Genomic DNA, 17,704 nt, shown 5'->3' with positions numbered 1-17,704 from the left:
GTTATCTTTAGATTATGATTTAAAAATATAATATTGCAGTGCACATCAAAGAACATAATTTTAACATTTTGCAACATAATTTGATATTCATGGTTAGTATTCATTAGTAGTTCGTCGTTTAAATTTGTAACGACGTAGTTGATCCCAAGATGTATCTGTCAACACTGATGTACAAAAATAAGGAATTCTGACGTTATTACTAATAGCACTTCAATTATGTTGGATTATATGGCAATATTTTTATTTATTGTAACCATACGGTGAAAATGAAAATCAAGTAAATTTGTAGGAAAGATTCGAGAACATCTTGTATTTCCATATAGTTGTTTATTAATTAATATTCTGAAGTTAAAAATTTGCCATGACAGTAACTTAATTTTGTGTGAAGTTGTACACTACAAATTTCTTTGCAAAGTTCATTACTGAATACTTCGTGGATCACTGCCCTATACAATAAACTACCCATCAAAGTTTATATTTTTGGAAAAGTAGGTTTTTTCCCCCTCAAATGAAAAGTTAGGTAGAAAGATTGTAATCGTTGATAAATGTCTAGATTTTACTAAATATTGTTCTGTGCTATGTGTGTTCATGAAGAGTAAGTGAAAACCTATTGCTCTGAACCAGTAGTACTTCTACATATTTCACAATTCGTACTTTTTTTTAAAAAATTTTTTAAAATTCATTTTGGATAGTTTCAAAGAAAATTTTTTCTTCTTGTTTTGTTGTTTTTAGAGAAAATAATATTGACATGTGTCAGTTTTTTTGTTTTGTTTTTTAAGGAACGACTGTGTATGCGTATGTAGATTTTTTGGGGGGTCAAGCATCATTATTTCTTAACCAATAAAAATTTATCAGCGTAAAATGAGCTTGTTTTGCGGTATTTTTACTTCAAAAAGTTAGAAGCGGAGATGTGTGGAGTATTGGATGGGGGGAGGGGGACAAGAGGAGAGGGTTTTGTTAGATTGTAACGAAAATTTATTTTAGAAATTCACCTTTTTAAAAAATATCATATTTATTTACTTATTTATTCTATTTTGGAAAATAAATTAATAAATTTTGCTTCCAAAGCTAGAGCCACAATAAAGCTTGGTGTTGCTATTGCAAGTGACTGCATTAAATCAAATAACCTTTCTAGAAACTACCATTGGATATCTACTGTTGTGAGTTGTATGTGTAGATGTGTATATATACATATATATCTGTAAAACAAACTTTCACAGGTGGTCCTCTACGTGGTGTTGGAACTTGCTGGGATCCCCAGGTGCCATATTTGCATGAATACAAAAACAGAAGTATTTTTAATGGCCCTTTATGTTTGGACTTTTTTTTTAAATGAAAATCCTGTTGTATATTTGTAGCTGTTATTCTCTGTCTGTTCTTTGTGATTGTCTCTTGAGCACTTTTTTATATAAATTAAATAAAACTGTGTTTTCCCTACTGATTTCCTCGTGGTTCTTGTTCTTAGGGTAGTAGTAAAAGTGCTAGTGGCACCTCGCCCTACTACATGGCCCACTCCTATCCCCCAGGCCAGACTGTGTCAGCAACCGCCACTCTCCCGCGTGGGCCATTGTTACGAGCATACTCCCCAGCCAATGAAAGGATAAAACCATTGCCCCAAGCAGGTAAAAGAAAACTATCAACATATCTCTCCTTCTATATATTTATAAATAAATAAATATCTACATCATCTATATTTGAATATAAAAAAAAAAAATCCCTAAATTTTTCAACAATTAGGGATTCCATAATTTTGATTAGATAAAGAAAGATACAGGGATCAACATTTATTACAAGAGCCTTTTAAAAAAAAATAGCAAATAAGGCACTCCATACAATTATAATATATTAGGACGAAGTGTCATTACCAATTTAGCTGCCAAGCTGTTAACCTTTGATATCAAATTATTTTTTTTCTCGCATGATTACCTACCTGTATACCCTTCCTTTTCTTTGTGTTCTCATCAAATTTGTCTTGGCATTATTTAGTGTTGTGTTTGGGAGAAAATAAAAGAAAAAAATAGGTATTTCCTAGCTTGTTATTTTTGTACTGTCCTATCCACCTTATACACTTTTCCGTGCACTGGGGAATCTGTGTTATTATTATTATCATTGCATGCTTCTAGAATTGCTTAAATGTAGCTCTGAAACAAATGGAAACAAATAATCCCATCTTCTTTTTCTTTCTGTATACTTGAAGCAACTATGTTTGTATAGTTTAGTATAAAAAGTCTTCTTTTAGTTGGGTTTGTAAAACCAGAAAAATAACTTAAATTATTACTAATTTTTTTTTTTAAAAAAAAAGAAAAAGCATCAGAAAAATATTTGTCACATACTAAAAACAAAAAAAAAAAAAAGAGGTATGTTGTCATGTAATTTAGTTTTGAATCTTCACGTTTTTGTTCTTTGACTGCAGAAAGCTTTAGTTTTTGTTACAGTTATTTGCTAAGCAATGAAAAAAATCTTAGTTTTGTCCATTTTCATTTTCAAAATAAAATAGCGCAGATATTTCTTTCGCAATAAATAATTATTCAAAGCAGTATTGTTTGAGAGAAAATATTACAACTAAAGAACAGCACCAGAAACAAAGGAAAAAATGTACCAAATACATCTTTTGAAAGCACATTTCTTTTGATCGTATTTCATGCTGGTTATGGCTGAACCAGTATATATATATATAAATATTTTCTTTTTTAAAAAAGGCTTCCATCATCCGTTTTTAGGTGCAGCCCAACCACCTCCTAAACCTCAGAGAACATACCAACAGCCAATCATGATGAAGCCCGGAGTACGTGCAAATGCCCCCTCCCAGGGCCCCATCTCAGGAACTGTCCCCTCCCCTCGCTCCAGCCAATCTGTGCCTGGTGGTCCCCCACGTCCTCCCGATCGAGTCTATGGGCCCACTTTTATATCTCCACAAGAGAGGAGGGACACCCTATACTCTTCACCAGGTCAGTTTCCCTATGTACAAAGAAAAAAAAATAACATCCAGAAATTATTACTTAATAATAAAATTGAAAATCATGCTAGCGTTTGTTTTATATGTCCTGCTTTGTACTTTCAAGCAATAGCACCACTTTTAAGCTTACCCAAGCTTTTTGTTCCATTTCTAACAAAGAAACATACCTATATATATATGTATAAATGTTTTACAACACTAACAATTTATTTACTTACAAAAAATTGTAAAAGTATAATAGAAATATACATAAGTTTTCGTTAATATTCTGAAAGAATTGTCAAAATAATTATATAAGATTACAATATTGTAAGTATATTTTCCAAAGTTTATACATAGTTTACCATATACTCTATTTCACAGAACAATTCTAAAAGATTTGTTCACAGAACAATTTAAAATGTAAAGAATAAACTGAACGTAATTAAGACAAATATTCTTCTATTAATGAAAAAAACAATCAACTAATGAAATACAATGTTCTTAAAACTAGCATCTTTTGAAACGTGTAGTTTTATCACCAACAATTTGAGGAAGAAAATTGTTATAGAGGTACCTGAAATTTTTATAGTATTCTTTATTTTTCTGCATAATTAATATTTTTAAATGACAAAAAATCAAACAATTGTCTATATTTAATTATTTCTTCCATCCTGTTTTCAAAATATTAATTCTTTTCAACAAACTTGAAATTTTGATATTATATAATGATATCACACTTTGAAAATGCACGACACGGCATGCAAAAGTGATGTTTATTTTTGCCTAACAATTACACGTAAGTATGATTTGACTGATGATATAAAATTAAAATATTTCAGTACATTTTATTTTTGAAAAAAAATAATGTAGTGCATTAACATAGCATGCAAACAGAGGATTTTTTTGGTTATTTGTACTAGTAGAGTATAACATGATAATTTTTCTACAAAGAAATCGTTAATTTTGGAATTTCAAGCTAAACAATAAACACTATATAGAGTAATATATCTAATTTTTGTTTTTGTTGTTGTAATAAAAAAATTTCATTCTCGTTTTTTACAATATATATAAAATTGTTTTTGTGCTAAAAAGTGGTGTTTGGCAGTCTTTTTTTTTTTCGTATTGAGCATGGTATTTTAGTGGATATATTTTTTGTTTTGTTTTTCGATTTCTTCTTCTTTACCCTTCTAATTTTAATTGTTCTTTTCTGTACTACCAAAAAAACGTTATCGTTTGTGGTTGTATGCATTTTCAATGGTAATCAATAATAGTTGTATAAGGAAATGGATACTCAGTTTTCAACTATTCTGTAATTTCATTCATAAAGCGAATTATTACTTGTAGCATGTCTCTACAGCTACTGACTGTGCGTGTTTCAAAACAACACCAACAACGTTTAGGAGGTGATTCCTGACACCAAGATAAGACAAAAAGTATAGACTAACCTGGGTGCACAAATACTTACTTTCGGAGGTATAGGCTGCCGAAAATATGGAAAAATGAACTTTAAAGGTCCATAGTTCCAAAACTATGGGACCTACCGTAGAAGGGTCAAGACCACTAATATGCACTTAGAAACTAATATGTGCGATATCCAAAAATACATGTTTCAAAATCCTAAGGTACTTACGCAACAATTTTTATAGAAAGAATTTGGATACAGGCATATAATTTGAAATTATCACCAACTACCTCTATAAAAATTGTAGAAGTACTGCAGGGTTCTGAAATTTGGATGTTTGAATAGCATACACACTAGTTCCTAAGTGAAGTCTTGACCTGACTACGGTAGATCCTATAGTTTTGGAACTTATGGGCCTTTAAAGTAGATTTTATCATGTTTTCGGCAGTCTATAACTCCGAAAGGAAGCATTTGTGCACCGAGATTGGTCTATACTTTTTTGTCTTATCTTGGTGTCAGGAATTACCGCCCAAATGTTGTCGATGTTATTTTGAAACATCTTGTATATGACTTAATGAAATCTGTATATCCATTTCTTGTAATCCAAAGTAGCAGAAAAGGGTTGAGTTTAATGTTGTTTTGATCTGTTTGAAAAAAATAACATTCTTCCTAACCTCACTGCTACTTAGGATATACGTGTGCAATTGGGTTCAAGAATTTCTTCCTGATGACTCGTCAGACTACTTAAAAGAGGGTTTTGCAGAGAATTTTATGCATTGTTTATAACAAAAGGTAAAGGTAAGAATCTTAGGAAAACAAGCTGGAAGGTATTGATTAATATTTGTGGTTATGTGCCTACTTCCATACTTCAGTTTTTTGTGTGATAAATAAGAAGATTTTTTTTCTCAAATTATATTTCAGTCGTAACTTTAATTAATGGATTTCTGTTTTTAATTTTCATTGTTTTTTGTTTAATTTATTGTAATTTTGTTATGCAAACAAAGCTCTGACTTAATGGAATTTCTTGCATGAAAGTTTTGATTGTAAAAGTTTCATACTAATAATAAGATAAGGATTTTTTTATGGACTGATGTTATTCATTAAATTCCATACTGATATATAATTCTTAAAAAAGATATATTGATAAAAAAAATAAGAATATAAGATAATATCTAAATGTTTTTCGTGTTCAGTGGTTAAGCCTTTAAGTTTGAAAGTAAAAATTGAGATGTTATCCAGTAGTTAACATAGTAATTATTATTATCTTGTTCTGTTTTGTTGTTGCAACATGAGTTTACATGTAATATTGAATTTATTTCCAAGATTTGTTTAGTTATATTAAGCGTAGTGCTTCATACACAAAGAATAGATCAAAACAAATAAGTTAACTTAATATTCTTCCATCTATTCAACTATGTTGAATAGTTATAAAGTATATATAACTCTTTCAACTCCACACACACTTCCGTCAAGTTGCGGGGCTGAATTTGGATTAAACGGCATCAGAAGTATCAGTGTTCATCTCAATTGACCCCGAAAACTATGAATTCGACACTAATATCGGTCACTTTCGATAATTTTAAAATATCTTCCCTCCCCTAAGTTGCACCGTCAAAGTGAAATGATAAAAAAAGCATTCCAGGCCCGAACCTAATCTATGTTGAAAATTTGATCGAGATCGGTCGGGTGCTTCAAGAATTATGAAATCACAAACATGGTCGTATATATATATATATATATATATATATATATATATATATATATATATATATATATATATATATATATATATATATATATAGATAGATAGATAGATAGATAGATAGATAGATAGATAGATATGAACTTTGAATACGAACTCTAAATAACAAGTGAAAAATGTGTATGAAATAATGCTTGTAACACATGACTTAAAGGTTACTTTGAAAGGAGTTCTACCATAACTGATATATTTGGTGACGAAAATTGTGGCACTAGCCAAGTTGGTTATAACAAAATATAAAGTATGTATATATGGTAAGATTGCCAGATTTTTTAAAGAATAAGAAGGAAGATTTTACGATTTTTAGGGGAAAAAAAGGAAGATATGTGAAAATCATAATTTACACATAAGAAACACATATTTGGTGTCACACAGTAACACACAATAATTTAATTAAAACTGGGACAATTTCATTAAGAATAATTGCTATATATATATATATATATATATATATATATATATATATATATATATATATAATCAGTTCTCGGTGGAAGCTCATGTGGTTTAGATTCCATGCTAATCTGTATGTCGTCGTCTCATATAGACTTGATGCTGAATGGGACGCCACATTCAAACACAACCAACCAAGTATCCCTTGGCACAAATCTTAGTTGCCTTTCCATGAATATTTTGCATATCTTAATAGTCGCACATCTCATGTTCAGAAAATGCTTGCAGAACATCAAAATACACAACCACTTCAAGTTTTTTTTTTTTTTTTTAATTCAAAATAGCTTCTGTTTCTGACGTCAGTATAAAATTAAATGAGATCTTCGAGTTTAACGTCCCTTAATTATGCCCTTTAGGCTAAAGGAGACGATGAATAAAGCAAGTAAATAATGATGGAAGAATTTGTGGAGTGAGAAAGTGGGAGTACCCCGAGAAAACCCAAGAACACGATGTTTGTCCACCACAAACTTTACTTGGCCAGAGATCGAACCAGGGACCCCACGTACCAGAAGTAAGCGTTCTACCACTGAGCTACCACGATCCACGACGATCATTCGTAACTGCGATGTGATCGAGATGGTGTTGACACACGAGGACTAAGATGCTAAAACCAGGGCCGGATCTAGGATTTCTTGAAGGGGTGTACACCAATAACTACCACTACATTTGATTTAAATTTTTAAGTTTTTAAATGCCTTTAGACATCTGTGGTGTGAATGAGGAATATTACTTTGTTCAGTCAATCCTTTTCCTTCAATCTTCAGAAAATCGACTTAAACTATTGCTTTTGCAAAAATAAACTTTCTTTTAAGCCTCAAACGGACATATGAGAGCAGAAAGTTTTGGAAAATGTTGCTTTTTCACTGCTAGGTTCTCATTTTAAATAGAGTATATTGACAGTGAAGGGGGGTGCATGTGCTCCGGTGCACCCCGCTAAATCCGGACCTGGCTAAAACCAAACTCTTTTTAAACATAAGGTTGGGGTACCTCTTAGATAGGAGATCAAATGTGACCTGTTTCATTTTCTATCTAAATACTAAGTTACATCATTGGGTTTCGTTGTTGGTAATGTGTGAAAAATCAGTTGTTTTAATTAATTTTTTAGCATTAACTTACGAAAACATTTTAAAAGTGTTTAGGACTATCATTTCTTGGGTTTATTTAAAAAATAAAAAAAAAATCGTTTTACGGGCAAAATAAAAACGTAAAACATGTTAGAAAAGTATAAAGCTTACTGGAAAAACGTAAGATCTAGAAATCCAACTATATGGTTTTCTTGAACATTACACATATACCACTATAAGATAAACTTTGGATCAACCTTAGACCATAGAGAAGCAGAAAGAGAGAAGAAAATAAGAAAAAGTTAGAAAATGGCAGACTTTCGTGCAGTTTTTACATTATGTTGGATCCAACAGAAAAAGAGAAAACATTTTACTTATCTTGTGTCAGTGTCACTTTTTACTTGAAATAAATAGTATAGCGTATTTGAAGTTTGAAAATTATGCTTTGTGTTTGCAGAAATGTTCTATCAGTTATTGCTCCAATTTGTAATAGAAAATGCAATGAAGTAACACGAAACACACAAAAAATTAAGTGTGTATGCAGAGTTATTTTTTGTTATTTTTTTTAATGTTCTTTAAATACAATATAATGAATATTAGCCATAAAATGTAATCGGTGAAATTAATATTTTACATTTTATGCAAAAGACCCAAATATAAGCTTTAAATTTCGTATGTATTTTTGGAGCAAGATGTAGTTCAGGTAAAATAGCTAGAGAGAACTTATACGAGGGGCAGTCAAAATGTTTCTGGAATTTTGTTGTAACTCTTTACTACCACAATATAAGTACACATTACTTAATCGCCTTGAAAGGGGGCACCTTCGGAACGCATACACTTGCTTCATTGCTCCTGAGATTGTTTGAAACGCCGACGAAAAGTTATCTTTTGGTATCTTCCAAAGATAAACCCCGCAGTGGCTCAGTGGTAGAGCGTTCACCTTCGGTGCTTGGGGTCCCTGGTTCGATCCCAGCTCGCGCTGTGTGGACTTTGTGGTGGACAAACACAGTGCTCGTGGGTTTTCTCGGGGTTCTCCCGTTTCCTCCCACTCTTCATTTCACTCATTTCTCATAATCACCGTCTCCTTTAGCCTAACCGGCATAACCGTGGGACGGTAAAACTTAAAGATTTCATTTCATTTTCAAAGATAAACCGTCGCACTGGTTTTGATCTCTTTGACGTTGGTGAAACAAATATCTTTGGGGTTTATTTTTAATTTTGGTAAGAGCCCAACATCCGATAGTGCTAAACTGTTTTTAAGGGTATCAAAGTTTGAAGCAGACTTTCCCAATTTGCACTTGAACTTGATGTTTGTGCGTTGCTTGAACAGCAACATTGCACCAACTCATCACCACGCGCTTTTTCTCCGTTCAGCTGCACTACTCGTACACTACCTGTTATGACCTGTTCATATTTGTCAGATTCATTCTTAAGTAACCTAAGGAGTGTACTGTGCAAGATTCATTTGATTGCATCACAAATGCGAAAACTATACCAATATTCCGGATTAATTAATTAATTAATTAATTAATTAATTAATTTATTTATTTTTGACTGCCCTCGTAGACCTGTCTTTAAGATTTAGATACAAGTATACTGTTAAGAAGTAAAAATAAATAAACATGTAGATTGATAAAACTTCCTGTGGTAGGAACTGGGATCTAATCTCACGCCATTTTATCCGTGATTTATTTATTTAACGCCATTTTATATGCAGACCCACCGTGGTAGTTCGATAAACAAACTGAAGGTTCTTGGTGTTTCTGGAAAGCTATTCGGAAGCAGAAAAGGTTTACTAGTCAGTGAGAAAATAAAGTCACAGCATAAAAGAGGGGTGTGCCTATCTCAGCACTGCAGATAATACTAGTAAACGCATTGTGAGAGGTTGAAAATTAAAAAAATCGATGTTCTGCTTATTAATCAAGTATAACGATCTCGAAAATTTGGTACATTTCTTTGTTCATTAGTGGTAATATTCGCTTCTTGTTTCTGTCAGAACCAATATATTTCATACGGAATTCATAGGTGTAACTTCCAACATATTTTCATGCATTGATGTGTTTAATAGTTCAATTTGAGACAATTGTTTGAATTTATCATTTAATCGACCACATTCCGATTATTGGAGAGTAGTCGATATACACTAATATATAATTGTTTTCAATTTATTAAAGCATATTTTTCATTCTTCAATTACTATGTAATCCAGCGTTTCCCAACCTTTTTCAACTTGCGGCACACTACGGGTATTACTTGGATTCTCGCGGCACACTTATAGATATTATTATTTGTAAATATAAAAGACATTGGTATTTTTTCTGTGATTATTGATCTCCTTCTCACAGAGAAGAAAGCTCTTTCATTTTTTTTTTCGTGTGGTAAATCATTATGCTTATTTTTTTATTCTAATTTAAAAATAGAAAACAATTGCAATGAAAAGTTGGACTCAGGTTTTTAAAAATACCCTTTAAAAAAACTGTATCCAACCTTTTACTAAAAAGGAAGATCACTAAATAACGAACGAACAAACAAATCTCTCTTACTTTTAAAACACAAACGTAGGTAATTTGTCGAAAGAATTGGATGATATTTTAAATTTTCAAATTACGAAATAGTCTGCAACAATAAAGAAGCAATAATGGTCATAACAATGATAACCATTTTTTTCAACATTAGAAATGAACAGAACAGTAACCCGGTATGAAACTTAAAATTGTAGATTCACAGTAGAGGTTCATAGTAATGTGAAACACAAATATACATTTTCCCTAAGTTTTTTAATTTGATTGCTATAAAATTAATATATTTTTTTTATTCCTCGCGGCACACCAGCGGTCTATTCACGGTACACCGGTTGGGAAACGCTGATGTAATCCATATCGTAAAATCGTATTAATTTCATTATAGTAATCTTCTTTTTTACTTCGAAGGAATGTTAAACTACATCAATTCATATATATGACATAAATGCATCTTTTGTAACTTTAAAAAAAAACCATTTCTTTTCGCTTTAGTTCTTCTGTATATTATGTTCTTCTGATTGTAATTACTGTACATATTTTGTAAAATTATTCGGTTCACTTACCATAAGTAAACTAAATTCGTCTTTAGTTATTCCGAAACAGAAAAAGCTAATTATTGATTTTAAACACTATCTAATTTGATTTTTATAAGGCATTTGATATCCTTTTAATTTTAATTATCCTTTATATAATGCTATTCAAGTTTAATTACCAAACATATTTTGTATCATAGTACACTTTACTATGTGTAGCAGTATTATTGTTACAATGTGTGCGTGGCCCTACGCAGCAGAGACCAGAGCTCAACTCCTCTTATATATTGCAACATAAAAGAATGTTTGATGACCTTATTCCTTATCTCAATATAATAATTACGTATTACCACTAGTGTTCCTTTTAATTTCATTTATCACATACAGGGTGTTTCAAAACAACAACGACAACGTTTGGGAGATGATTCCTGACACCAAGATAAGACAAAAAGTCTAGGCCAACCTGGTAGCAGAAATGCTTCCTTTTGGAGTTTTAGGCTGCCAAAAACATGAAAAAATGAGTTTTAGGCTCACGCAACAATTTTTATAGATGGGGTTTGGCTACCGGCATATAATTTGAAGTACTCACTAACTCCCTCTACAACTATTGTTGTGAAAGTACCGCAGGATTCTGAAACATGGATATTTGGATAGGGCACATGCTAATCCCTAAGTGAAGTCTTGACCCGACCACGGTAGGTCTCATAGTATTTGAGCTATAGCCCTTATAGAGGCTAGTTTATCTTATCATGTTTTCGGCAGCCTATAACTCCGAAATGAAGGATTTGTGCACCCAAGTTGGTCTATACTTTTTGTCTTATCTTAGTGTCAGGAATCATCTCTCAAATGTTGTCCGTGTTGTTTTGAAACACCCAGTATATTCCTCTTGTATTATTTCTTTATAATGTCCAGTTGTGATACTTTCTTACTTTCAAGTATCATTTCTATCATGTGATTTGTGTGTGTGTGTGTGTGCGTTTGAGCTCCCAACGTAAAACAATCACGTTTTTATTTGTCTAAGTGTTGAACAGTGAGAGATTTATTCAAGTTTATCACAAGGGAGAAATACATCACAATGGTTTATACCCCATTCTTGCTCTTAGACAGTTCATTGGGAGAATAAAGTGATATGTGAGTAAGAATTCTCCATTCTGCTGGTATATAGTCTTCTGAAAAGATTAGTAGAAGCTTTGTTTTCGCACTCTGCTGTCATCTCTGAAAGGATTATTTTCTGAGGTTGTATCTTGAGAAAACAGAAGCTAAATAACAGCTCTATACTTCACCTTGTTCAATTCGACACAACGGTCTATGTGAAAAAATGTTTTTCAACACAGTATAAAGTCGTATGAATTTGTAGGACTACGAATAAGTTCATGAAAAATGTCTTAAACGTACATAAAATTGTGAAATCACAATACATACATGCAGAAGTGCATTGACAGTTTGTTTTGAATCTTGAATACATGTTACAGGATGGATGCTCAATTTTTAGGAGTGTTCCACAATCAGAAGTAGGAAAAATCGAATGATATTCTTGATCCAAAATGGTGGTCACCGGTAAATAATAAACAGGAGCAGAAGGGAGTTGACCTCTATCCGGTTTCCTGTAAGGTCTTCATCTATTAATGTGTACCCTCCGTTTATGTTCTGCTTACACGGGTTTTCAAAAAGCTAGACATATCCATAGTAATAAAATGCACTAGGCCTAGAATTTCAATCTGTTGCCTGCAAAAATTATGGGAAAACATAATGTTTCTTATAAAATATTATTGAAACAAAACTCTATTTTCTGAGTTTGCCTGGCATGAAGAAGAAAGAAAGTATTAATTCCTTTTTTCTTGTAGTGATTGTCACGTTTTTGATAATTTTGAGCTTTTTTTCATACGTTATTTTCTTCTTGGCTCAGCTGTGTTTGCTTTCCGCAAAACTTCGAAGTTTCGCGTAAGACAGTTGACGTTTGACTTCGTTTGAGAAAACATTACGCGTACTTGATATGTTTTCTAGAGAATACACCCATAAAGGTTTTCCTTTTGGCGCGAAAACATAAAAGTTAAATCAGATCAAGTATAATGGTTTATTCTTTGTGTATAGCACTTGGTCATGTTTTATATAATTAATATAACAACTATAACAATTCTTGTGCAAATTTAACAGTGTTTGATCTCGTGGTTCATTTTTGTATGTAATTTTATTTAAGTTAGTAACATAATAGAAAACAAAGTAGAATTTTAATAGCTGTAAACTATAGAAATCATTTCGATTGTTTTTTTTTAAAGGTATATTTTTAATTGAAATATAGGAAAATTTACATGCATGAATTTTACTAATTTCTTCTGATTCATTATTTTAGTGTTCTGAAATTAAACTATCTGATGCGCCTTTAACTAATCAGATTAGCATTCACTTCCTCTGAACTAAATAATTCTTGAGTTGCTTCACGACCTTGGATCGCCATTAAAGAATGTGTGCTTCTACTGGGAATCGAACCCCAGACCATGTCTTCTCAACCTGTGGTACGCGAGCCGATGATGAGTTGTACGTTTACATATGGTGGTATGCCAATAGAAAATGTTTGAAACCTATATCATGCTGGCGAATTACACCACTACAAGGGGACATTTTTAAAAGTTTCTAAGCTTTATATAAATAATTGGATTTTGTAAATAGATATATAATTGAGAAAAGATTTGGAATAGCGCACGTTTGTTTTTAGTACGTGTGATCTCAGATTTAATTCTGGCTGGAGCTTAATATTTGTTTTCTTTGTGAGAATATGTGATGAATTATTTAAATAAACGAATGAAATGGACTACAAGTCAAGAAGGTCAATAATAAAGATGTTGTAAATGGATGCGTTGACCGTACATCACTCAGATAATCTTAAGCCTCTTCTGGCCACAGTTATGAAACTGCACAGCCTCATCATATTATGTATGTTTATGCATACATCTGAATATATATATATATATATATATATATATATATATATATATATATATATATATATATATATATATATATAAGGAGTAAAATCTTTTGATTTTACGTCCCACTCTTACGTTCTGTAGGCCAAAGGAGACGGATAATTAAAGATAGTAAGTGATTATGAAAGAATCAGTCGAATGAAAATGTGGGAGGAAACATAATGAACCTCGAGAAAACCCATGAGTATGACGTTATCCATCACAAACTCACATGATCTGGAATCGAACTTGGAAATTCTGTTACTAGAGACGAGCGCTTCACTACTGAACCATCGTGATCTCCCTAAATATTTATGAATCTTATTCCTTTCTAGTGTACAGGGTCCGTACATCATTCATAACGAGGAACTACATAGTTTATACGGTTTACCCAACATTATTAGGGTCGTCAAGTCTAGGAGGCTTAGGTGGGCAGGTCATGTAGCTAGAATGGAAGAAAGTAGAAACGCTTTCAAAGTCCTGACTGGTAGACCCATAGGAAAACGACCATTAGGAAGACCTAGGCGCAGATGGGAGGATAATATTAAGATGGATCTCGCAGAGATAGGAATACAAAGTAGAAACTGGATCCAATTAGCTAAGGATAGAAGTCAGTGGAGAGCTTTTGTGAACGCGGCACTGAACCTCCGGGTTCCATAGGCCATAGAGTTAGTTAGTTAGTTAGTTAGTTAGTGTACAGGGTGAGGTGTGGCAAAAAAAACGGCGAGTAAATAAGGAAAGAAACCTTCAATCGATGTGTTGCATGACGCGTTGTAAACATTGTTACTAAATACATGTAAAATCATTTTACTTAATTATTATTATTGTGTCATCCTTAGCATCTTGCCACTACCGACAAGTTACTTACCACAAATTTAAGAAGCTTCTATGCATTATATTCCCCTGCTAACCGCTTCGATTCAACGTAAGAATTATATCTTTTAATACAATCAATGAAACGTAAATTATTCTTGTTTTAATCAAATCAATCAAATTTACAGTCTTCTTTTAATATAATCAATGAAAGACACATTCTTATTTTAATACAATCAATAAAATACACGTTCTTTTTAAATACAATCAATCAAATACACATTCTTCTTTTAATATATTCAATCAAATGTACATTTTTCTTTTAATACAATTAATCAAGGGTATATTCTTTTACTATAATGAAGAACAAATAGTGGAATGAATACAGCTTCTCTACATAATATATATATTGTATTAAAATAAAATGATGTCTCTAGTTTACAGCTTAAAAGCTTTTTTAAAAAAAAATTTTGGTAAGCATTTAACGCTCATTTTCATCGTCGAGGCTATATAAGACAGAACTCCAGCTTAATGTGGATTTCAGCCCACATTTACTAACTCCCATCGAGAATCGAATCTAATCTCCCGTACAAAATGTTAACTATTTATCCACGGGAGGAGTTAAAAAAAGCATATAAAGATAACTTTAAGATTTTGAAATATATATATATAGTGTATATCTAAATATATTCTGATTCCTTTTCAGATCGTCTTCATGCCGAATCAGGTTACATGTCTTCCCCTGAACGTGGACGGCCCTATCCACCTTATCCTAGTGGTAGCTATGAGGATCCGTACTACAGCCAGTATGGGTCCAGGTCAGGGTCAATTACACCTGTCATAGATGAAGAGGCCAGGTGTGCACAATATATACAGTACATTACAAGAAAGCGGTTTTTATGACTTTGCATTCTATATATTTTTAAATATACTTTTTCTTTCATTTTTTTTCTTTTGCATGATTGTGACGGGATATTAAAAAAGTAGATAGTTTGTCAAGAGTCGAATGGTAAAATATCTGTAAATGTTTTATTCACTACGCTTTAAGCGTCATTTGGTGTCAACTTAAAAAAAAAAATAGCAAAGTCAGACATACAGGACAACCGTGGTAATATACTTAAACGGTCGTTAAAATCAAGAATGAAAGGATGTTTTTTTCTTTCTTCAACGAATTTTATAGCTAAAAAAAAATACAATCCCGAAATCATGACCATTTTTTTCCGTCCGAAATATATATGATCGTAGAATTCGTAATCCCGAGATGAAGATTTGTGCAAGTTACAGTATATTACAGGATAAAAATGTCTTACGTAATTAAAAGTTACAGAAACTATATTGCTATAAAAATATTTTAAAGGAAGTTTGAATGAAATGTTTATTTGAAAAGAGGGTTTGGCGGATATTTTTTGGTACATAATTTCTAATTATTATTTTGTATGTGAATTTGTTTATGTGAAAGGTTACGATTATCTTAGTATCACGTGGCTTGGTCTATATAATCAAATGTTTGTGTTGAGAATTTTATTGTGTAACTTTTAATACGTAAGATTCATTCAAGTTTGTACATGTTTTGAAGGATCTGAGTCTTGTTTTGTCGTAATTACAATAAAATAACCTGGTTGGTACAATACTTGATTTAAGCTGACACAAGGTTCTGTTTCTAGAAAATATGTTCAAATCCGAATGTATCTTATCTATTAAAACTTACTTTACGGAATTCTCAGTATAAACATGCAATTATACAGATCGAGTTACACGATATTAAGACATCACTGGCTCTAATAAACAAATCCATGTTAAAGACGGAGCAATCATAATCGCAAACGAAAACTATTCAACTATTCGTCAGAATTTCCTTTTAAATCAACATTTGATTGAAGCATTTTTATAGTTGTATCTATGTATCTATCTATCTATCTATCTATGTATCTATCTATCTATCTATCTATGTATCTATCTATCTATATATATACTGGGTGATTCAATAAGAACGTACCAGGCCTATATCGCAGCTATGACCCCCGTTGGAGATATTCACGATACGTCACTGGCGTCGCTACTATTTTTATTGTATTCTACACATACGATTTGGTAGTTCAATTGTTTGTTTGACGGATCTATGTGCATTATTAGCTGAGATAAAGGCCTGCTACGGCTAGTCAGATACAAGTCTGCAATAACGCCTCTAGCGGCTAAATGGGAAAGGATATGACAAAGTTTGTCCTCTAAAATGTTTTGCACGACATTTAATGTCCTTTCGAACGATTCTAACAGTTATACCACTTACCATTGCAAATTTTGAAGTTGCCCCCCGTTGGAGGTATTCACGAGACGCCACTGGTCTCGCTACTATTTTTATTGCATTCTACACATACGATTTGGTAGTGCAATTTTTTGTTTGAAGGCTCTACGTTCAGTATTAGCTGCGATATAGGCCTGGTATGTTCTTATTGAATCACCCTGTATATATATATATATATATATATACCGCCTCAACCAATTTCTCTTCGTCTTAATAATATCTAAAATTACTTTATTGTCCTCCCGTCTTCTCCTCGACCCAGCTAATTCTTTCCATTTTTCTCCACACCCACATTTCAAAAGCTTCTAATCGTTTTTCATCTTTTTTGCGTAATATCCATGTCTCTGACCCATACAGTACAATACTCCAAACGAAGCATTTTATGAGTCCTTTTCTCAACCCTTTACTCAAGGTCCCATCAAATAGTATTTTTTTTTTCTCCTAAAGACATATTTCGCCATTCCTATTTTGCATTTATTTCCCGTTCACACTTCATATCATCACTAATAACACTTCCCAGGTATCGAGAACTAGTCACCCGTTCTATTTTCTTTCCCCTTACTTCTATATTTGACACCGACCGCTTCATTCCAATCACCATGGCTTTTGTCTTTCTAACATTTATTTTCATCTCTTACACTTCACAGCCCTTCCTTAAGTCTTCTAACATCTTATTGATTTTCTCTTCAGATTCTGCAACAAGCACCATATCATCTGCAAACCGTATACACCTAATTATTCTTCTTTCTTCCTACCGAAATGCCATCTTTATTTTGTAGGTTCTTTTTCACTATCTCTTCTGGGTAGGTATTAAATAATGTAGGCGAGAGACAACATTCCTGTCGAACTCCCCTTCCAGTTGCATTCTTCTCTATCATTTGCTCCCCTATTCTAACACTTACTTGTTGGTTCTTATCTCATAACAAATTATGAAATTCGTTTTTTCAATGTT

The 17,704-nt window shown here is 32.3% G+C and overlaps 1 protein-coding gene across 25 annotated transcripts in view; it reads left to right on the top strand.

The window, feature by feature from the left end:
* The window catches only part of LOC145668871 (coiled-coil domain-containing protein AGAP005037-like), a 1,021,830-nt gene that overhangs the window by 884,116 nt on the left and 120,010 nt on the right, over positions 1-17,704 (top strand). For 22 of the 25 annotated variants that reach the window (XM_081737111.1, XM_081737106.1, XM_081737121.1 and 19 more), the window contains 3 exons: positions 1,466-1,622; positions 2,721-2,948; positions 15,157-15,307. In XM_081737111.1, coding sequence (XP_081593237.1) covers positions 1,466-1,622; positions 2,721-2,948; positions 15,157-15,307 — 536 coding nt within the window. The remainder of the gene's footprint in view (positions 1-1,465; positions 1,623-2,720; positions 2,949-15,156; positions 15,308-17,704) is intronic. The other 3 variants (XM_081737122.1, XM_081737116.1, XM_081737128.1) reach the window with 3 other exon arrangements.

The sequence above is a fragment of the Thermobia domestica genome, chromosome 13, assembly GCF_964235325.1.
Source record: "Thermobia domestica chromosome 13, izTheDome1.hap1.1, whole genome shotgun sequence".
Taxonomy (NCBI): Eukaryota; Metazoa; Arthropoda; class Insecta; order Zygentoma; family Lepismatidae; genus Thermobia; species Thermobia domestica.
This window is presented reverse-complemented; position numbering and strand designations above follow the sequence as displayed.